Source organism: Zingiber officinale, chromosome 1B, assembly GCF_018446385.1.
Source record: "Zingiber officinale cultivar Zhangliang chromosome 1B, Zo_v1.1, whole genome shotgun sequence".
In the NCBI taxonomy this organism is placed as follows: Eukaryota; Viridiplantae; Streptophyta; class Magnoliopsida; order Zingiberales; family Zingiberaceae; genus Zingiber; species Zingiber officinale.
The window spans coordinates 126,370,406-126,387,938 of NC_055986.1; the positions used below are offsets into that span (position 1 = coordinate 126,370,406).

The 17,533-nt window shown below is 35.3% G+C and overlaps 1 protein-coding gene across 1 annotated transcript; it reads right to left on the reverse strand.

Moving 5' to 3' along the window:
• Positions 1-16,441: 16,441 nt before the first annotated feature.
• Positions 16,442-17,317, reverse strand: LOC122041908 (pentatricopeptide repeat-containing protein At2g41080-like). The gene has a single exon (XM_042601785.1). It carries the CDS (start codon positions 17,315-17,317, stop codon positions 16,442-16,444), a length of 876 nt encoding a protein of 291 aa, XP_042457719.1.
• Positions 17,318-17,533: the final 216 nt, after the last annotated feature.

A 17,533-nucleotide genomic window follows, 5' to 3' on the forward strand; every position in this document is an offset into this window, starting at 1 on the left:
ACCTGATCCCCGAACATATGACGAAACACTCCAAGATAAAGATGCAGCATCTTGGCAAAAAGCAATGAATTCAGAAATAGAATCTATGTATTCTAACAAAGTGTTAGAGTAAAAGCCTAGCTTTTGTAAATATTTATTTTAAAATAAAGAATCACATTGGTAAAAAATGTCTACATTTATATGTTAAGTGTAGTTGTTCAATTAATTTATATTGTAGATAACATGGTGTCTGGTGTCACACATAGAAGATCATGTTATCGGTTCTTTATAAATTATAAACAGTAGCTCATGACTAAGATGGAAAGGAACAAACCATTGGAATAGTCGTAGTATAATCAGGTATTAGTTTATCTTGACTAATAAATTACACTAGTACACTCTGAGTATATTGAGCAGGATCATTTAAGGTAAGTTCTTTTTATACTGACTTAATAAAAGAACAAGACCTTAGTTATTATGGAAGTGTGTGCTCTTAATCCTAATATAATAACAAACACATATATTTAGTATTTATTTCTTTGACTTATCAAAGGGTGAGATTTAGCTCGATAAATCAAAAGGCCCGATAAGTTGGGAAATGATATTACTTATAATGTGTGTTGTTGATTATAGAAGGAAACTGTATCCTAGTAATCTAAGTTGATAATGTCCCCAAGAGGAGCTCATAAGGATTGTCATGTTAAACCCTGCAGGTGGACTTAGTCCAACATAACGATAAGGTTGAGTGGTACTACTCTTGGACTAAGATATTAATTAAAATAAGTTGTCAGTAACTCAATTAATTAGTGTACATCCAATATCTTAAACACAGGGAGACTAACACACTCATAATAAGAAGGAGCCCAAAATGTAATTTAGGATTGATGCGGTAGTTCAATAATAATTCTTTAGTGGTATGAATTATTATTGATGAAATTAAGTTGGGTATTCGGGGCGAACACGGGAAGCTTAATTTCATCAGAAGACCAAAATCAATTCCTCCTCTCGGTCCCTATCGTAGCCTCTTGTATATAGAGAATTATACCCACCACATACCCACTTCTTACCCACCTTTATACCCATCCTAATGGGGGCCGACCAAGCAAGGTTGGAACCCAAGCTTGGGCCGACCAAGTAAATAGGATGAGTTATGTGGTGTAGCCGACCCTAGCTTGAACTTAAGCTTGGTGTGGCCGACCACATCATGTTAAAAGGATTTTTATTTTGTTTAAAATCTTTCCTTATATGGAAGCAATGATTTAAAAGAAGAGTTTAAAAATTAAATATTTCCTTTTATAGTTTTCTACAAAAGATTAAGAGAAAGATTAGATATCTTTCCTTATTTGTAGATTGAAAGGAGATTTTAATTTTAGAGAAAACTTTCCTTTTTGGAAATCATCCACATGTTTAAAAGAAAGATTTTAATTTATAAAATTTCCTTTTATAACCAACCATGAAGGGAAAATTATTGGAGAAATTTTTATTAAAAATTTCCGAAAACAAATTAGGAAGTTTTAATTCTTGTGTTATTAAAACTTTCCTTGTTTGGAGCTAGGAGGTGGCCGGTCATATGGTTTATGAAAAGGAATTTGGTTTTAATTAATTAAATTTTCCTTTTCATGGCAAAGAAATTAAGGAAGTTTTTATTTAAATTTTCCTTATTTGCCAAGACCAAGGATTATAAAAGAGGGGGTAGGATACCTTCATGAGGAACAACTCTATTCTATTTTTCTCTCTTTTCTTCCTTGGTGTGGCCGGCTATCCTCTCTTCTTCTTCTCTTCTTTTTGGTGGCTGAACCTCATCAATCTCAAGGAGACTCTTGTAGTGGCCGGATCCTAATTGGAGAAGAAGAAGAGGAAGGAGTTTCTCGCATCCCTTGGAGCTTGGTGGTGGTAGCCGAACCTCTACATCCTTGAAGGAGTTTTGGTGGCCGAAACTTGGTGAAGAAGAAAGAAGGGCTTGGGTGATTCTCATCTCGGTAGATTGTTTCCCACACAACATCCGAGATAAGAAGAGGAATACGGTAGAAGATCAAGAGGTCGTTGCATACAAAGAAAGGTATAACTAGTAATTATTTTCCGCATCATACTAGTTTTTCTTTGTATGAAATCCAAACACAAGAGGCATATGATTCTAGAGTTTCGAATTTGTGATTCGAGTTTGTGTTTTTTTTGTTTTTCGAATTTGTGATTCGATTGTTCTTTTTGGTTAAACCTAGGGTTATATAAGGAAATTAAATATTAGATTTCATTGAAAGGCTTTGTCTAGGAAGTGGTGGTTACTCCCATATCCAAGAAGGTCTAGTGTCTCGCCATGTTTAACCTGGAAGACGATTTTTGAAATTAATATTTAATTGAATTTATAATATAGGTGGATTTGGATCAATAATGTTAAGCATCGTTTGCGATCCAAGTCTAAACTATTAAGAACAGATAAGTTAAATTTGAAATCAATAATGTTAAGTTCCGTTTGCGATTCCGAATTTAATTTCTAAAGAACACAATAGGTTGTTAGGAAAGGTTCGACACTTGTACAAAATTTTTGTACAGTGGAACCAGTACAATATTCCTAGGATCAACCAACACAAAGTCTCGGAGCTAGTAGTAACCATCAAATAGTGTAAAAGTTATTGGATGTAAATGGATCTACAAAAAGAAAAGAGGGATAGACGGGAAGGTGGAAACCTTCAAAGCAAGACTTGTTGCGAAGGGGTATACTCAGAAAGAGAGAATCGATTATGAGGAAACCTTTTCACCAGTAGCTATGCTTAAGTCTATCCGGATACTCTTATCTATTGTTGCTCATATGGATTATGAGGTTTGGCAAATGAATGCCAAGACAGCTTTCCTTAACGGAAGTCTTGAAGAAAATATCCATATGAAGCAACCAGAGGGGTTTATTGCAAAGGGCAAAGAGCATCTAGTGTGCAAGCTCAATCGGTCGATTTATGGACTGAAGCAAACTTCAAGATCTTGGAACATCTAGTTTAATGAAATAATCCAGTCATATGGATTTATTCAGTGTCTGGATGAGTCTTGTGTATACAAGAACTGTGATAGAAACGTGGTGGTATTTCTTGTACTATACGTGGATGACATTTTGTTAGTTGGAAGCAATATCAAAGTGTTGTCGGAGTAAGGGTATGGTTGTTGGTGTCGGCCTTTTTGCATGTCACGAGGCGCTTCAAATTAATTATTATTGAAACTCATTAAAATTAAGACAAGTGTTGTAACAACGAGTCCCAAGTCGTATTTTTCCAAGGATAACTAGTAAATGTGTACATATCTAGAATTGATTCAAATTGAATTATTACATCAACAAGATCAAAGAATAATATCAAATAAGGTTCATTCTCATCTAAACATGATCCATTTCCTTCTCATCAAATAAACATCAATTAAATTCATACTCTTATTCATCATTAAATCATATAATGCAATTCTCACATCTTCAATCAACAATCACTGTAACAAAAGATACAATAACTAAAACAAGAGTTGTCTATATTCAAGTCTTGAAATTAAGCTCAACTTGCATGAACTGAAATAACATACATTCATAATCACACTCAAATTCAACACTTAACTCAACCACCAAGTCTTCACTTCTCACTAACAATCAACTACATACCACTAAGGTAAACAATGAAAAGTTAAAGTGATGCATTCACCAATCAAGCTCATTAACAGCCACCTCAGCATCCAAGGAATCAAAAAAATATTTCCTAATTTCATGAATTGAAACTAACTCTAACTTATAGAAACCGAAACTAAGAATTCCAAGTAAAAATAAAATTGCAAACTAAACTAGCAGCTAACATTACTATAATTGCAGAAACCTTAAGGAATTAGAGTTTCAAATCAAAAATCAGATCTGGGGTTTCAAGTAAGAAAATCAAAACAGAATTGCATAAAAAAAAACTCAAACAAATTAAGATAGCAAAGTAAAGGATCAGATCTGAGGATCTAAGCAAGGTTTGAGAACAAATTAAAGACAAAGATAAAGAAAATCAAAACCCTAGCATTCCACAAACCCAATCCCGAACTCAACTCCTCCAATCTGCTGTAAAATAGAGCAACCTCTGGGAAACACCCTTCAGGCAACCAACTATAATTAACCAAGCTTCCTTCTATTACCAGGGAATGCTCACAACTCCTGGAGACCTCCCTCGAAGCTCACATTCGACTGATAAACTCACCATCCGAAGAATAGAGGAGAATTCTGTGATTTTACAATCCAGATCAACCGGCCAAATCGACCCAAGTTTGCTGTGGTATAGAAATCGGAAAAGGGCCAGTAGCTCCCGGAGACCTCCCTTGAAGCTCTGGTGGAAGCGAACAACGTCGATCTGGAACCTCCCTCAATCTGGTTTGCGGCGATGAAACAGAACCCAATTGCGAACTAGAGACCTCCCTCGATCGCTCTCTGAACGCCGAAAAGTGAATGCCGGCCGCTTAGGATCGCCGTCGTTGAAGAAGAAGAAAGAACTGGATCTGATTTGAGGAATGGGAACTCGACCGCGGAGAAGAAGAAGACGAAACTATTGTAGCAAGAATCACGAAGCCGAGCCCCATCGCACTGTAGCTTCTCACGAAGCTTTTAAATCCTCCTCAGATTAAATCGGACGGTCCAGAACAATTCGGGGCTTGATCAACGGCTGGATGAGTTCAGATCTGGATCAAAACTTCTGGATATTCATCAATGGAGGAGATCTGCTCCTCATTAGGTCGGATGGACCAGATTCTCAATGGATGGCTTAGATCTCTCTGATCTTCAACGAACGGTCCATAATGCTCCAAGGTTTGATCGCTTCGTTTAGCCGTTGATTTGAGCTCAAATGTGGTCTGATTTCATCGGGTCCATGACCCTTTTTATGCCTACAAAATAAGAATCAAATATTAGCATCAAATACCATAATTATAAATCAATTTGTAATTAAGTCCAAATTCAAATGCAATTATGAAATATGATGTAAATGTGAGATTAAGCTATAAAAAGACCATTAAAAATGTGCATTATGAATCAAGATAATATAGCCAAAATCATGGTTATCAAATCCCCCACACTTCGTCTTGGACGTCCCGTTCAAGTCAAGAAAACTAAAAATCATCTCCACACAAATTCCCCTAGCAATACCTAGAAGATGGTAAGAAGTAATTAACTAAGATCATCTAAAAGATCACAAACAATCATGAATACAATTCAAACAATAATCAGTAGGTATGGTAGTTTCAATCCAATTGAAAAATTAAGCAAGTTGCAATCTCACAAGGTATTTACCTATTCTAGCCCTCATACTCAAACATGTACAAGTGGAGATCACTCAATGCAACTCACAACATTTCACTACCATAAACTTGCTTAGTTTCTAATTCTCCACCACTATAAACATAGCATACATGAATCAAAAGGATTTTATCAACAAGAATTGAAATGGAATCAAAAAGAGCAATTAAAGTGGATGAAATAGCAAAAGCAAAGAATTCAATGAAAAATTGAGAAGATGAGGGTATTGGAGGAATATACTTGATGAGTTGATCATTTTGATGTGAAAATAGATGAATATCATTTGTCATTACCACTTCAAAGTGGCAAGTTAGCCTCTCCTTTAATTTGATGGCAAACTTAGAATCTTGATACTCTATCTTCCATATTTGATACTCTTTTGATGTGCCATTTTTTCAATTTTTTCCACTTTTTTTTTTTTTTACTGTTTCACTTCAATTCCAGCACTTTGAAACTCAAAAATAAACTCAAATCATGAAGAAGATGTCCCTCCCCACACTTAAAGTATTGGTTGTCTCAGGCAATAGAACAACACATGCCATTCAAAAGCTTGATACACTTTTACCACTATTTTCTTGTCTTTATTCTGCAATTTTTTTTCTTTTCACGTCTGTTTCTTTTTCTGTGGTGTTTCTGGTACAGAGCAGCACTAAGATTGGACACAAACTTACTTTCTTTGTTTTTCTTCATCCTTGCCACTATTGTTTCCTTTTTACCACATTGATTCGTGAGTTCCATGTATAATCATTTTAGTTTCAATTCCCTCTGAACTAGCTTACAAGTTTAATCCTTGTTGTAGAGTTTCAATAGAGACCAGAATTGCAGTTCAGTGTCACCAGGATTCAGAATTAAATTCCAGAACTGTGGACTAAAATTTCAGCTCAATGCACACAATATCTGAAATAATAAGAGCCTGATTTTAGTACATTTCTGATTAGAAAACAACTTACAACCCTCTTCATATTTGTTTCTGTCCAGAAAGTTCATAAGAAAAGTAGGCACAAATCAAGTTCAATGAATAAAGAATGATTGCAAATACATCTTGTTATATTCGTGATGCATATACTCTGAAGACTAACAACTCAATTCCCTTAGCAAATTTCCTGGATTTCCAATTTATCACTCCCCTTCTTGACATAGCTTGTATATTGTATCCTTGCTGTCAGATGCCAAATTCTAAAGTTCAAACAATTGCTTAAAATTCTGCTTACAACAGTCTCTAATTTCGAGCAATGCAGTGAAACTATGCAGATTCAACAACTTCTGAAATCAGCACATCAATTTTGATACAATAATTTGAATTCTCTTTCAAGATTAAAGTTCATGGATTACTCAACACCAATCTTCAATCCAATATACTGATTAGTGATTGAAGTTTCCAGTAAATCCAGAATCGTAACAATAAACTCTCAAATGGTCCACATCTGTTTCAACGGACCTGAATTCTGGATTCTGGAATTCAGCTAACATTAGTAAACAGGATCCCAGTTAAACCCAGTGAATCAAATCTTCACAAGTTTCAGAGATCTGGATAAGGTAATCATATTCAAAGTATTTCAGAGAGTTAGCTCAAGCTTTGAATCTGGACATAGTTTTTTTACTGATAATGATTAACAAGTTTTTACTGTCAGAAGTTGGTGTCAAAAACTTGGCTCAACATCATTAACTTTGATCCCTTGATCCCCTACCCACAATTTCATTTCACAAAAACCTTGCTGTATTTTCTGATTTTAGACTCAATCAGATATTTTGTTTTATTTATGATTTTTCCAACTTTAGATCCACTTCTATATTTTAGAATTCTAACTTGTAGAACACTTGGATAAGGAAGAATAACATGTGTCAATGAGAAAACAAAAAGTTTACTGAAGTTCATCAATAACCAGGAAGCTATACAAAGAGTTTGGCACATAACTAACCCAAATTGATACACAACTGCTACTCTACAACCAATCACTTGGCAGTAGAAGAATCTCAACAAATAACTTCCAAAGGTGAAGATGCCAATTAGCAATGACATGACAAGAGCTTCATTTCCAAAATTTACATTTAATCCTTGATGACCAAAGTTTACTGTTTTTCAACATTCATAACATTCTACATCAGACACACAATGAATTGCCAAGGAATTCATATTCTAGATTCTTCAGAAACCAAGTCCAGAAGCAATGTTAAATAATTTCTGCAGAATTTAACACAACAACATTTCTTTGCACAATCCTCAGTAACCTACACTAACCAATCTTTCTTGCTTCAACTCTCCTATTTAGTTGAAGATTACTAATAACCACATTCTCGAAAGGCCATAGCAAAGCTCCTCTTCTTCTTTTGAACATTTCAAACAGTTTCTTGAATTTAGAATTTAGGGACAGCAAATGAATTGAAGTTTTCCAATTCTAAGAATCAAGTTATGATATGATGAATACTGATTCCAGAATTTAGAATATGGAAATTTCAACTTCTTGTCAAATTTAATTCCTCTTTTGAATTACTTCTTAAACTCGTGGTTAAATCTTCAGTGATTTCAGATCAAGAATTCAGTTAGCAAATCATCTCAGATTCATTCCTTTGAACAGTTCCCAGCTTTCAATCTATTGATTCTGAAACAGGGACCCTTAAGATTGCTGATACTAATTCTGTTTCAATATATTTCAGCCAAATTCCCTTAGCTAGAAAGCCTTGGAAGATAGCATATTTAATAATGAATCAAAATAGCTCAAATTACATTCCTTCCAGATTCGAATAGCAAGAGAACTTGGCTCAAATCAGCAGGTTACCTATGGCACAAAGCTGATCTGCATTTAAATCTGGATTCAATTCCTTTTAAAGATGCACACTTCTTTCCTCTTAAAATTCTCTTCTGCACTTAATCAGCATTAAGTCTTAACTCCTTCCCTGCATTGGCACAAAAAAAATTCTGCTTGAATTTTACGTCCCTGTTACTGCAATACCAGTCCAAGATCAAAGCTGCAGTTTCGGTTAATCTTCAGTTTTTCAGCTTAATTCTCCTAATTGGTGTCCATTTTCTTGCCTTAAAGTCTTGAAAACTCAGGAGAAGAAAGTTAACCATTTATTAAAACTAACTTAGCAACTGAGTTTCAAGTTTTTCTAAGAACCAATAGCTTTGAACTCCATTCTGTGCAGTAAGCTACAGATTCCAGTTTCTTCTCCCCATTCTGAACTTTGTATCAATTTATCACTGTTTAACCACAAGAATTTTCAATACTTCTTCATCTTGTCTCTTAAGACCTTTACAATGCATAACTGAGAAGCTTACCATATTCCAGCAGCTCTTGCTCATCTCAATCCTCTTCCCAAATTGGCACAGAATTGCCAAATTACTTGTGCTGTAAAATTCTACAGTTTCCGAATTTCCAAATTCCACACCAATTCAATCCGAAATGTTCAACAAAAATTTGGCACACTAGAGACTTCAGTTGATACACTTAATTTCAGAGGTACAGTTAATGCAAGTGATTTCAGATTTATCTGATTCAGAGGTTCAGAATTCAGTTTCAAAACCTCACTGTTGTACTTTCATTTCAATATCATTCTATTAGCTATTTAATCTGAGAATATGAATCAGCAACACTTGTTTCAAACAAATCACACAAATTCTGAATTCATATTCAAATTCAAGCTTAAGAAATCCATGTATATCTGGCTCTAGAGATTCATATTCACAGATACTCAAACTCCACTTATGCATTTCTGCTTAAAAGCTCAGCTTCACACTTTTATTCACTTACAGCAGCTTGATCACAGAATTCAATCTTGTTTCTGACCAACAAATGGGTTGAAAATTGACACTAATTCCTTGAAACTCCAAATTCCTTGATAACAGAAAATAGCTTCACAAATCTGCATTCATGATCTCAGTTTACAATTCTGTTAAATTCCAGCACTTCTATTCCAGAATTCAGATATGGCCAAAATTGCCTCCAGAAACTTGGTTTACAAGCTTGGTACAAAATAACTTAACTCTTTGTCATAGTTTACTCCTTTAAGCAAACCAACTATAACTCTTTGGATCAAATTCCATAACTAAGAGTTGAGGTAATTCAACTAGCTTGTGAAATAAGCTTGTGTAATGAAAAACTCAGCTAGCTGATACTCTCATTAAATAATGAAATAACCAAGACTCTCATCCAAACTAACCAACTCACAGCAATAAAAATTGTAGTAAATCTTACAATTGAAGAACTCCTGTCACTACCATATCATGCTCAAAAATAAAAGATCAATCTTCATGAAGTCATCAAAGATTTTCAAGACCTCTGATTAAATCCAAATCCTTTCCCCACACTTGAAATTTATCCATCTCAAACAATCCACTCATCAAGTAAATCAACCAAAGCTCTCAATTAAAGAATTACAAGCAAAGATGATCAAAGATTAAAGTGCTAGATGAGAATGTATAAAGAAAATTGTGAGGAAAGGAATTGGAAAGTATGAAGGGGAACAAAATTGACAAAATCCTCAATTTCCATGCACACAAATGCCATTGTGACTTTGAAAAAAAACTAAGCAAGTTCTAGAGTTTCAATTGCTATGAGTGCATGCCACACAAGAGAATATAATAGTGTATAGGCTTAAAGTGGTCCTCTCTAGGTAATATTCATGCAATCATGTCTAATTGATCAAATTGGAATCCACCACCATTTTAACCAATATCATGTAAGTAGAGTATCCAATCATGTCTAATGACCTAAAATTGATGATCAAATTTAAGAGACTTTTACCATCTTAAAAGAATTACTTAAGAAATTCCCATGGAGACTTTTATTCAAAATGAAAATGATATGTACTAACAAAATGCAAAGTATGAAAGCAAATGTAGAAACAAAATGCAAAATGCAAAGTATGAAACTAAAGAAATGCATAAAAAGAATTTATTAACAAAGCATGAATTAAAATGCAAAAGAAAACTAAATTAGAACCAACTTCCCTTTCATTCCGGTGGTCGAAGAAGATTTAGCAACAAAATCCACACCGGTAGAGGTGTAATTATGGTTCCACTAAAATTCTTTTTATTCTTCATTTTTCCTTTCAAAGCTTTTTCTGGAGGACGGAGGTGGTTCAGTTCAAGCATCCACTCTGGAAGCTTGTATTCTCCTACAACATCGTTAAAAGAAACAACCTCCCATACACATGTGGGATAAGAAAAAGATAGGAGAACATTAGTGTGGGTATAAAATATATCAATAAATGAATCACATCTAATAAAATCAATAAACGGTACCTCTATTAAATTTTCTGATGAATCACAAAAAATACTCACCTTGTCATTTTGAACGGTACCTGGAGTGGTGATTGTTACCTCCTCTTCATCATGTAAATGCTCAAGCTCTGGTTCTATTGAATGTTCATCCTCATGTAGTGATTCTTGGGTTCTTAGCTCCATAGCACAAGTCTCTACACTTACATCTTCAATTTTTTGTGATTCTTGAGGTAATGCTTCCAGTAAGCATTCCCCTACACTTAAATCATCTTCAAAAACATGTTCAGAACCTGAATCACTATCAACATCTTCAACAACAAAATCATTAGGATCAAAAATTTACATAATTACATCATTATCACAAAAAATACTAGAAAAATCATGTGAAGTGATAGAAGTAGGGTCAGACCTGACAGAATCGCTACTTTCCATCTCTCCACTGGAATTTCATGCTTGCAGCTGATTGATGGATGATGCAATTTGATCTAATTGTAACTGTATGTTCTGTATCCTTGAAAATTGTTGCTCTTGATGCTCACTCATTTGTTGCATAATCTCTCTGAGTTTCCATGTTGTCTCATTCATCTGAGGGTCATTTTGTTGAAAATGTTGTGGTATAAAAGATATTGAAACTTCTTGAAACCCATATGAACTCTGGTAAGTTGGATATGGCTCAATAGATGGTCCTTGTGCACTTTCATACCTGAAACATGAATTATCCACCCAATTAGCATTAAAACCATTTTGAAATGATTCATACCTATTTGTTGATCCATGTTTGGGTAAATTTGATACTCAGGCTGAAAATACTGATTTTTCATTCCACCTCCAAAATTCTAAAAATATGGATCCATGCTAAAGAAATCTCCTGTTCTTCACTACAATACTAAAAATCAAGATTAGAAGACTCAAGAGCATAAAGTTTCAAACTCATGATAACATGAACAGTAAAGCACTTAAAAATTCAAGAATAAACCAACATGAAAATACAAAAAGAATAAGCAATCAAATCAATAAACACTACAACAAAAACTGCAAATGACAACGGATATTATTCGTTGTTGTAGGGTGAAAAAACTGTTGTAACTGAGGGTGTTGTAGAATGTATGACCCTACGATAACGGTTTTGAATCCGTTGTCTTTGTAGACATTTGACAACGGTTTTTATCCGTTGTTGTATATATGCTCAAAATTTGACTATGAAGGATACAACAACGTTTTAAAACCATTGTGGTAGATAATTTCAACAACAGAAATAAACCGTTGTGGTAAACTTTTTTTACAACAGATACAAACTATTGTGGTAGATAATATTTGACACGTTTTGTTTTTTTACAACAGTTTTAATATATTTTACAACGGATAAAACCGTTGTCTTTTATCACTTTTTACAAAAAAAATTCGTTGTGGTTTACCTAGTTTTTACAATATTTTTAACTGTTGTCTTTAATGTTCATTAATACCAAACAACCAATCTTATTTTACTATAAGCAAACCACCAATACAAAACTAAATATTTACTACATTAAATCCAAAATAAACATCCATATATAATTCATCTTGTAGCCACATATACAAAAATATACAAAATGAGTTGTTACTCATCAAAATACACATGTTTTTCATTACTGTTCTCCATATACATTAAATCACATGTTTTCCATTTGTTGTTCTCCATATGGCTTTTAATTTACAAATTAGCAAGGCAAGCTACATCCTAACAAAGCTCACTTCTTGCATCAAAAAAACTCAAGCCTCACGCATTGCCCGACCTGCAAGAGAAAAATTTAACAATACTTATCAAATTTCAAAATTCCAAAAGGAGAATGTAATTAACCAATCTGTAGTGCATAGAAGGCAAAAACAAACCAAATGAAGGAAACAAAAAGAGGTGTTTATTAGAGAATAACAGTACATGGAATCTACTAGGAGCAGTGATACCTAGCTTAGCATAGTTTACTAAATAATTAGCACTGCATGCAGCTAACATTATTTAAGTGAACTATGATCCAAGATTAATAGAATCCATGCAAAGTGCATTACATCCATTAATATCTTGAAACAAAATATTCATGTAATTTTCTGTGTCATTTTCCAGACTGCATTACCTTTGAGTATTTGGTAGGCACAATATGCTTTTCCATTTTGCAAGTAACAAGTTGCCAGGAGCTGCAAATTGATATGCAATAAACAGACCCATGACAAAAGCATAAGTGAAAGTAAAAAAACATGGGTTCAAAATCTTCCAATTAAAACTTGAACAAAAAGAATTGGATCATCATAATGAGTTATGGTAGGGTGAATTGTTTGTAGAGCTAAAACAATTCCACAAATTCCTCAAAATAGAAAATCACATACGCACAGCTTTAATAATTACATAGGACACCTAAAAGAACCAAAGTGTCAATCAAATAAGTGTAGATTAAGAGCTATAACATTCACTACATTCTAGCTGGAAAAATAGATTTTTCATTCCCATTTCATCAATACAAAGAGAAAATCTAACAAATTTAGCTGCAATTCATGGGTAATTTGCACTGCTCGTCCAAGCAAAAGTATATAGAGCAAACTATTAAGAAATCAAACTGCAGTATATAGATGTTTTGTATATCAATATACTATGGATCATACACGAAATGCCTTTACAAGCTCTTCATTTCATTATTCTCAAGCAATCACTAACATGCATATAGATTAACATAGTTGTGCTTGATGAAGCATCATAATTGTCATTCGCGATGATACTTGCAAGGTCCAACAAGATGGAAGTAGGAAATAAAAATTTATCATCAACAATGAATTTCGAATGTACTTTTGCCACAGTAGTATTATGCTTAAGGAGTCATCAACAAAGTATGTAGTTCAACATAGTAAAAATTTAAATGGGATTGTAAAAAGAAAAAATAATAAATTATAAGATTAGACAAGGAAATTAAACTAGCAAATGAAACAAACATAGGTACAGAATTTAGGACATCCCAACATATATCTGATATTCCTTGGACGGTAGAAAAATGCTAGGTAAAACGTTAAAGATGTATACATGGAGACTGTGAGATAGGAGGAAAAACAAGATTAAGTCATGGCATATAGACGAAAACCATAAGGAGAGTACAAACAAGAAATTTGTAGAGCAACTCATAAGATACAAAAGATCATCATCTAACAATTCACAAAGAGATAACTTCCATATTGCCAGTCCTTGCATAATTCGGAAACAACTAAATAAGCTACTCACACAATCTAGCCATTATTAATTTTGGACCACAAAGAGAGGCAATAAATAAGGGAAATGCCAGCTAATTCTGCTCATGGTAGAAATGCAAGAATGAAGTATTGAGCAAAGGAGATAGCTAGCTGTGAACAAACAAATTATTGAGAATAAGGAATCAAAATCAATAAGTCATGGAGTCACAAACAAAGTGTTCAACCATTCAAGCAAAAGGTTCCCTAAGCAAAAGGTTGTCATAAAGCTTGATCTTCACTACCCACTTGATCAATATGCTTCATTTCCCAACGAAAGTAAGATAAATCCTTCTTTGTTTAAACTGAAGCATTTAAAATACTTGGATTTAAGCTGTAACAACTTTACATCCTCCGTGCCTAGTATGATTTCCTCGCGTATCCATATGGAACATCTTAACCTCTCCAGTGCAGTCTTTAATGGATTAATTCCACAACAATTGGGCAATCTTTCTAACCTACGATCCCTCGACCTTAGATGTTGTAGAAGTGCTCAAGTATGGTTAGATGACCTAAATTGGCTCACCCAACTAACTTCTCTAGAATATCTGGACATGAGTTGTGTTGATTTCTCTACAGCAGCAACCAGTTGGCTTCATCAAATTAATTATAATAGCCTAGAACATCTTGTTTTTTCGGGTTGTTGGCTAGAAGATGCAACAGAAGATGACACAAGTATAATGGGACTCAATTCGTCAAGTAACCAGTTAAAAGAAAATGTTTCTGTGAATGTCTATAGGAAGTTGAAGCATTTGAATTTAGCTGGTAATTCTTTAACAAAAATTCCATTTGATATGAGAAGCCTTGTCAACTTGGAATATCTAGATTTGTCATCTAATGAAATCACTGGAGAGATATCTTTAAGCAAGGGCAACCTTATCCACCTGAAGCATCTAGATATGTCAGGTAATCAAATCAGTGGGGAGATACCTTTGAATCTGTGCAATCATATTCACTTGGAGTATTTAGATTTGCATGATAATCAAGTCACTAAAGAGATACCTGTAAGCATGGAAAATCTTATTTATTTGAAGTATCTAGATTTGCATGGCAATCGAATCACTGGAGTCATACCTCACAACCTGGGCAATCTTATCCACTTGGAGCATCTAGATTTGTCAATTAATCAAATCACTGAAGGCATTCGTCTGAACCTGGGCAACCTGATCCACTTGGAGCATCTAGATTTGTCGTATAATCAAATCGCTGGAGGGATTCCTCTGAGCCTAGGCAACCTTTTTTCATCTTTTTGAAGAGAAACCTTCCATTCAAGCAAAAAAAAATGTTAGTATGTTAATACAAATAAAATGAAAAAAATGAGTGATGTGAAAACTTACCACATGTAAGCAACCAGACAATTAGCAGATATTGACTCCAACTCATAAAAAGGTGTGATGTCTTCAATGTTCACTATCAGTTCGTACTCATGGTCAAAGAAATCATGATAAAAAACAATTGATATAGTTTTTTCAGGGCTGTCCAAAACACGCATAGAGTAACAGTACAATAAATGTAATGACCATGGCACATTTGATGGCAAGACAGGATTACTTCTTTTTGTAATACTTTTCTTCCTTTGAGGCTTCTACAAATTGCAAATATAAACATGTTAGTGGAAAGTTCTATCACTTATGTTCAGCATCTTTTTGAACAACCCTTTAATTGGGTTTCAATTACCATCAATGTTCTTGTTCATGCATGTAACCTCAATGTACAGATTACATGTGTGTGCTAGCTCTTATATATCTTGTATTACTAAATTTTATCCAACAAATACGTACAACCTTCAATCAAAATCTAAGAAGGTTTGGTTGGAAAAATCTAGCTAAACAACTATGCCAAGCAAATGAGAAAAAAACCAGAAAAACATACACTGACCAAATCAGAAGCTAAAAATTTGTGGTTGCTAAAACGAGTCCTCAAAAATTCCCAATGAAGAATTAAATTTGTACTCACAGTGTGGTGGCCGAATGAGTCAGAAATTTACCTCATTTTTCATCACTACCCAACGTGCAGGCCAAGCAACATGGGTTCCTATAGCGCCACCAATGGTGTCACATTCATTTGGAATGGGAAAGGACAACCTTGCTGAATTCTCCACAACCTCATCAATCGAGACGCGCATGCAATTCATGGGTAACGGGACACCATGAAGTAATTTTCCATCCCCATTGGCATGAACAACTATACCATAGGCCACAATATTGGACTTTTATTCCAGTGACAGTGCAACTAGCATACCCTAGAAGACAATCAATCATGTCATACATTGATGGACTCATTATTGCAAATAATATTAAGTATCCACAATTAAATACATATATGAGAGTAACACCTTTCGTCCTACACTTATGTAAACAAAATCATGTTGATGAAATAAAAAAAGAGGCAAACCAAATAACATGTCAAAAATAGGAGCCTTTATGAATAAGAACAATCACTTATCAGTGTGATGGAGAGAAATGAGGTATAGAAATTAATAATATCATTGGTACAATTCTTTATTTTTCTCTTAGCCCAAACTTATTCAACCCAAGGGATAGGTTGAAGTATGAGATGAGGAAACCATGATGAAGAGATTTTTTGATCATGAAAACAGATATCAGATGCACTTGGAGAAGACAAATTGAAAGGAAAAAAAGGAAGGCATAGTAGCTAAAACCTGAATAAGGCAAAGCGACAAATATTGCAACTTTTTGGAATAAACAAAACTACAGCATGATAATTGTGGCTTCTCCGATCATCTCATTAAACAACTTGATAGCCTCCTCTCCACGTCCATGAAAACCGTAGGTTGCAATCATGGAGCTCCAGAGCACAAGGTCTGATGCATCAGATTCAGAAAATATCGTGCTTGAATCCTCCAAACAACCGCACTTGGAATACATGCTTATCAGTGAACTCCTCACCGGGGTGACTGAACCAACTCCAACATGGATGACTTGTGCATGCACTTGTTGCCCCTGTGCTAAGGCAGCTAAGTCAGAGCATGCACTGATGATGCTAACAAAGGTTACATGGTCTGGCAACAATCCGACATTCTTCATGAGGATGAAATGGTGGAAGGCCCCTTCAGGGTCCCCATTTTGTGTTCTTCCTGCAATCACAGTATTGCAAGAGACCACATTGAGGAAAGGCAATCCTTTCAGAACCCTTTCTCCTTCTTCAAGATGACCACTTCTCATGTACATGTGAGCTAGAGAGCTCCCAACACACATGTCCTGCCCAAACCCATTGATAACCACGAAGGCATGGATTTGGCGACCAGAACTTGCATCCTTCAATCCGGTGCAGCATCGCAAGGTTCTCCCCAAACTAAACTCATCGAGACGCAGGCCCTCCCTCCTCGACCTCAGGAAGCACTCGAGTCCCTCCTCGTCGAGCTCGAAGTGAGCCAGCCTGACAATCATGGCGTTCCAGGTGGCGAGGTTCCTCTCTGGAATTTCATCGAACAGCTTGCGGGCAGCGTTGATGTCCCCGTTATGGATGAGACTGTTGATGAGGATGTTGAAGGACATGATGTTTCGGCACGCCATTGTGTCAAACACGGCGCGGGCGGCGGGGACCCGGCCAAGTTTGAGGTACATGTGGAAAAGGTGGTTTCCAATGAAGCGGTGGAAAGAGGCAGCGCCGACGATGGCTATAATTGCGTGGAGCTGACGACCTAGGCGGAGGGAGCGCGGCGAAGGGAGTAGGCAGCAGGCGTTCAGGAGGTGAGAGAAGAGGTTGGGGTCGGACCATAGCTGGGGTCAGATCGGCCATCTTTCGGAGCATGACGAGAGGAAAGCGAGAGGAAAACGATG

Excerpts from the sequence above, each read along its gene's own strand:
- LOC122041908 (XM_042601785.1), bottom strand. The coding sequence starts at position 17,317 with ATGTACCTCAAACTTGGCCGGGTCCCCGCCGCCCGCGCCGTGTTTGAC.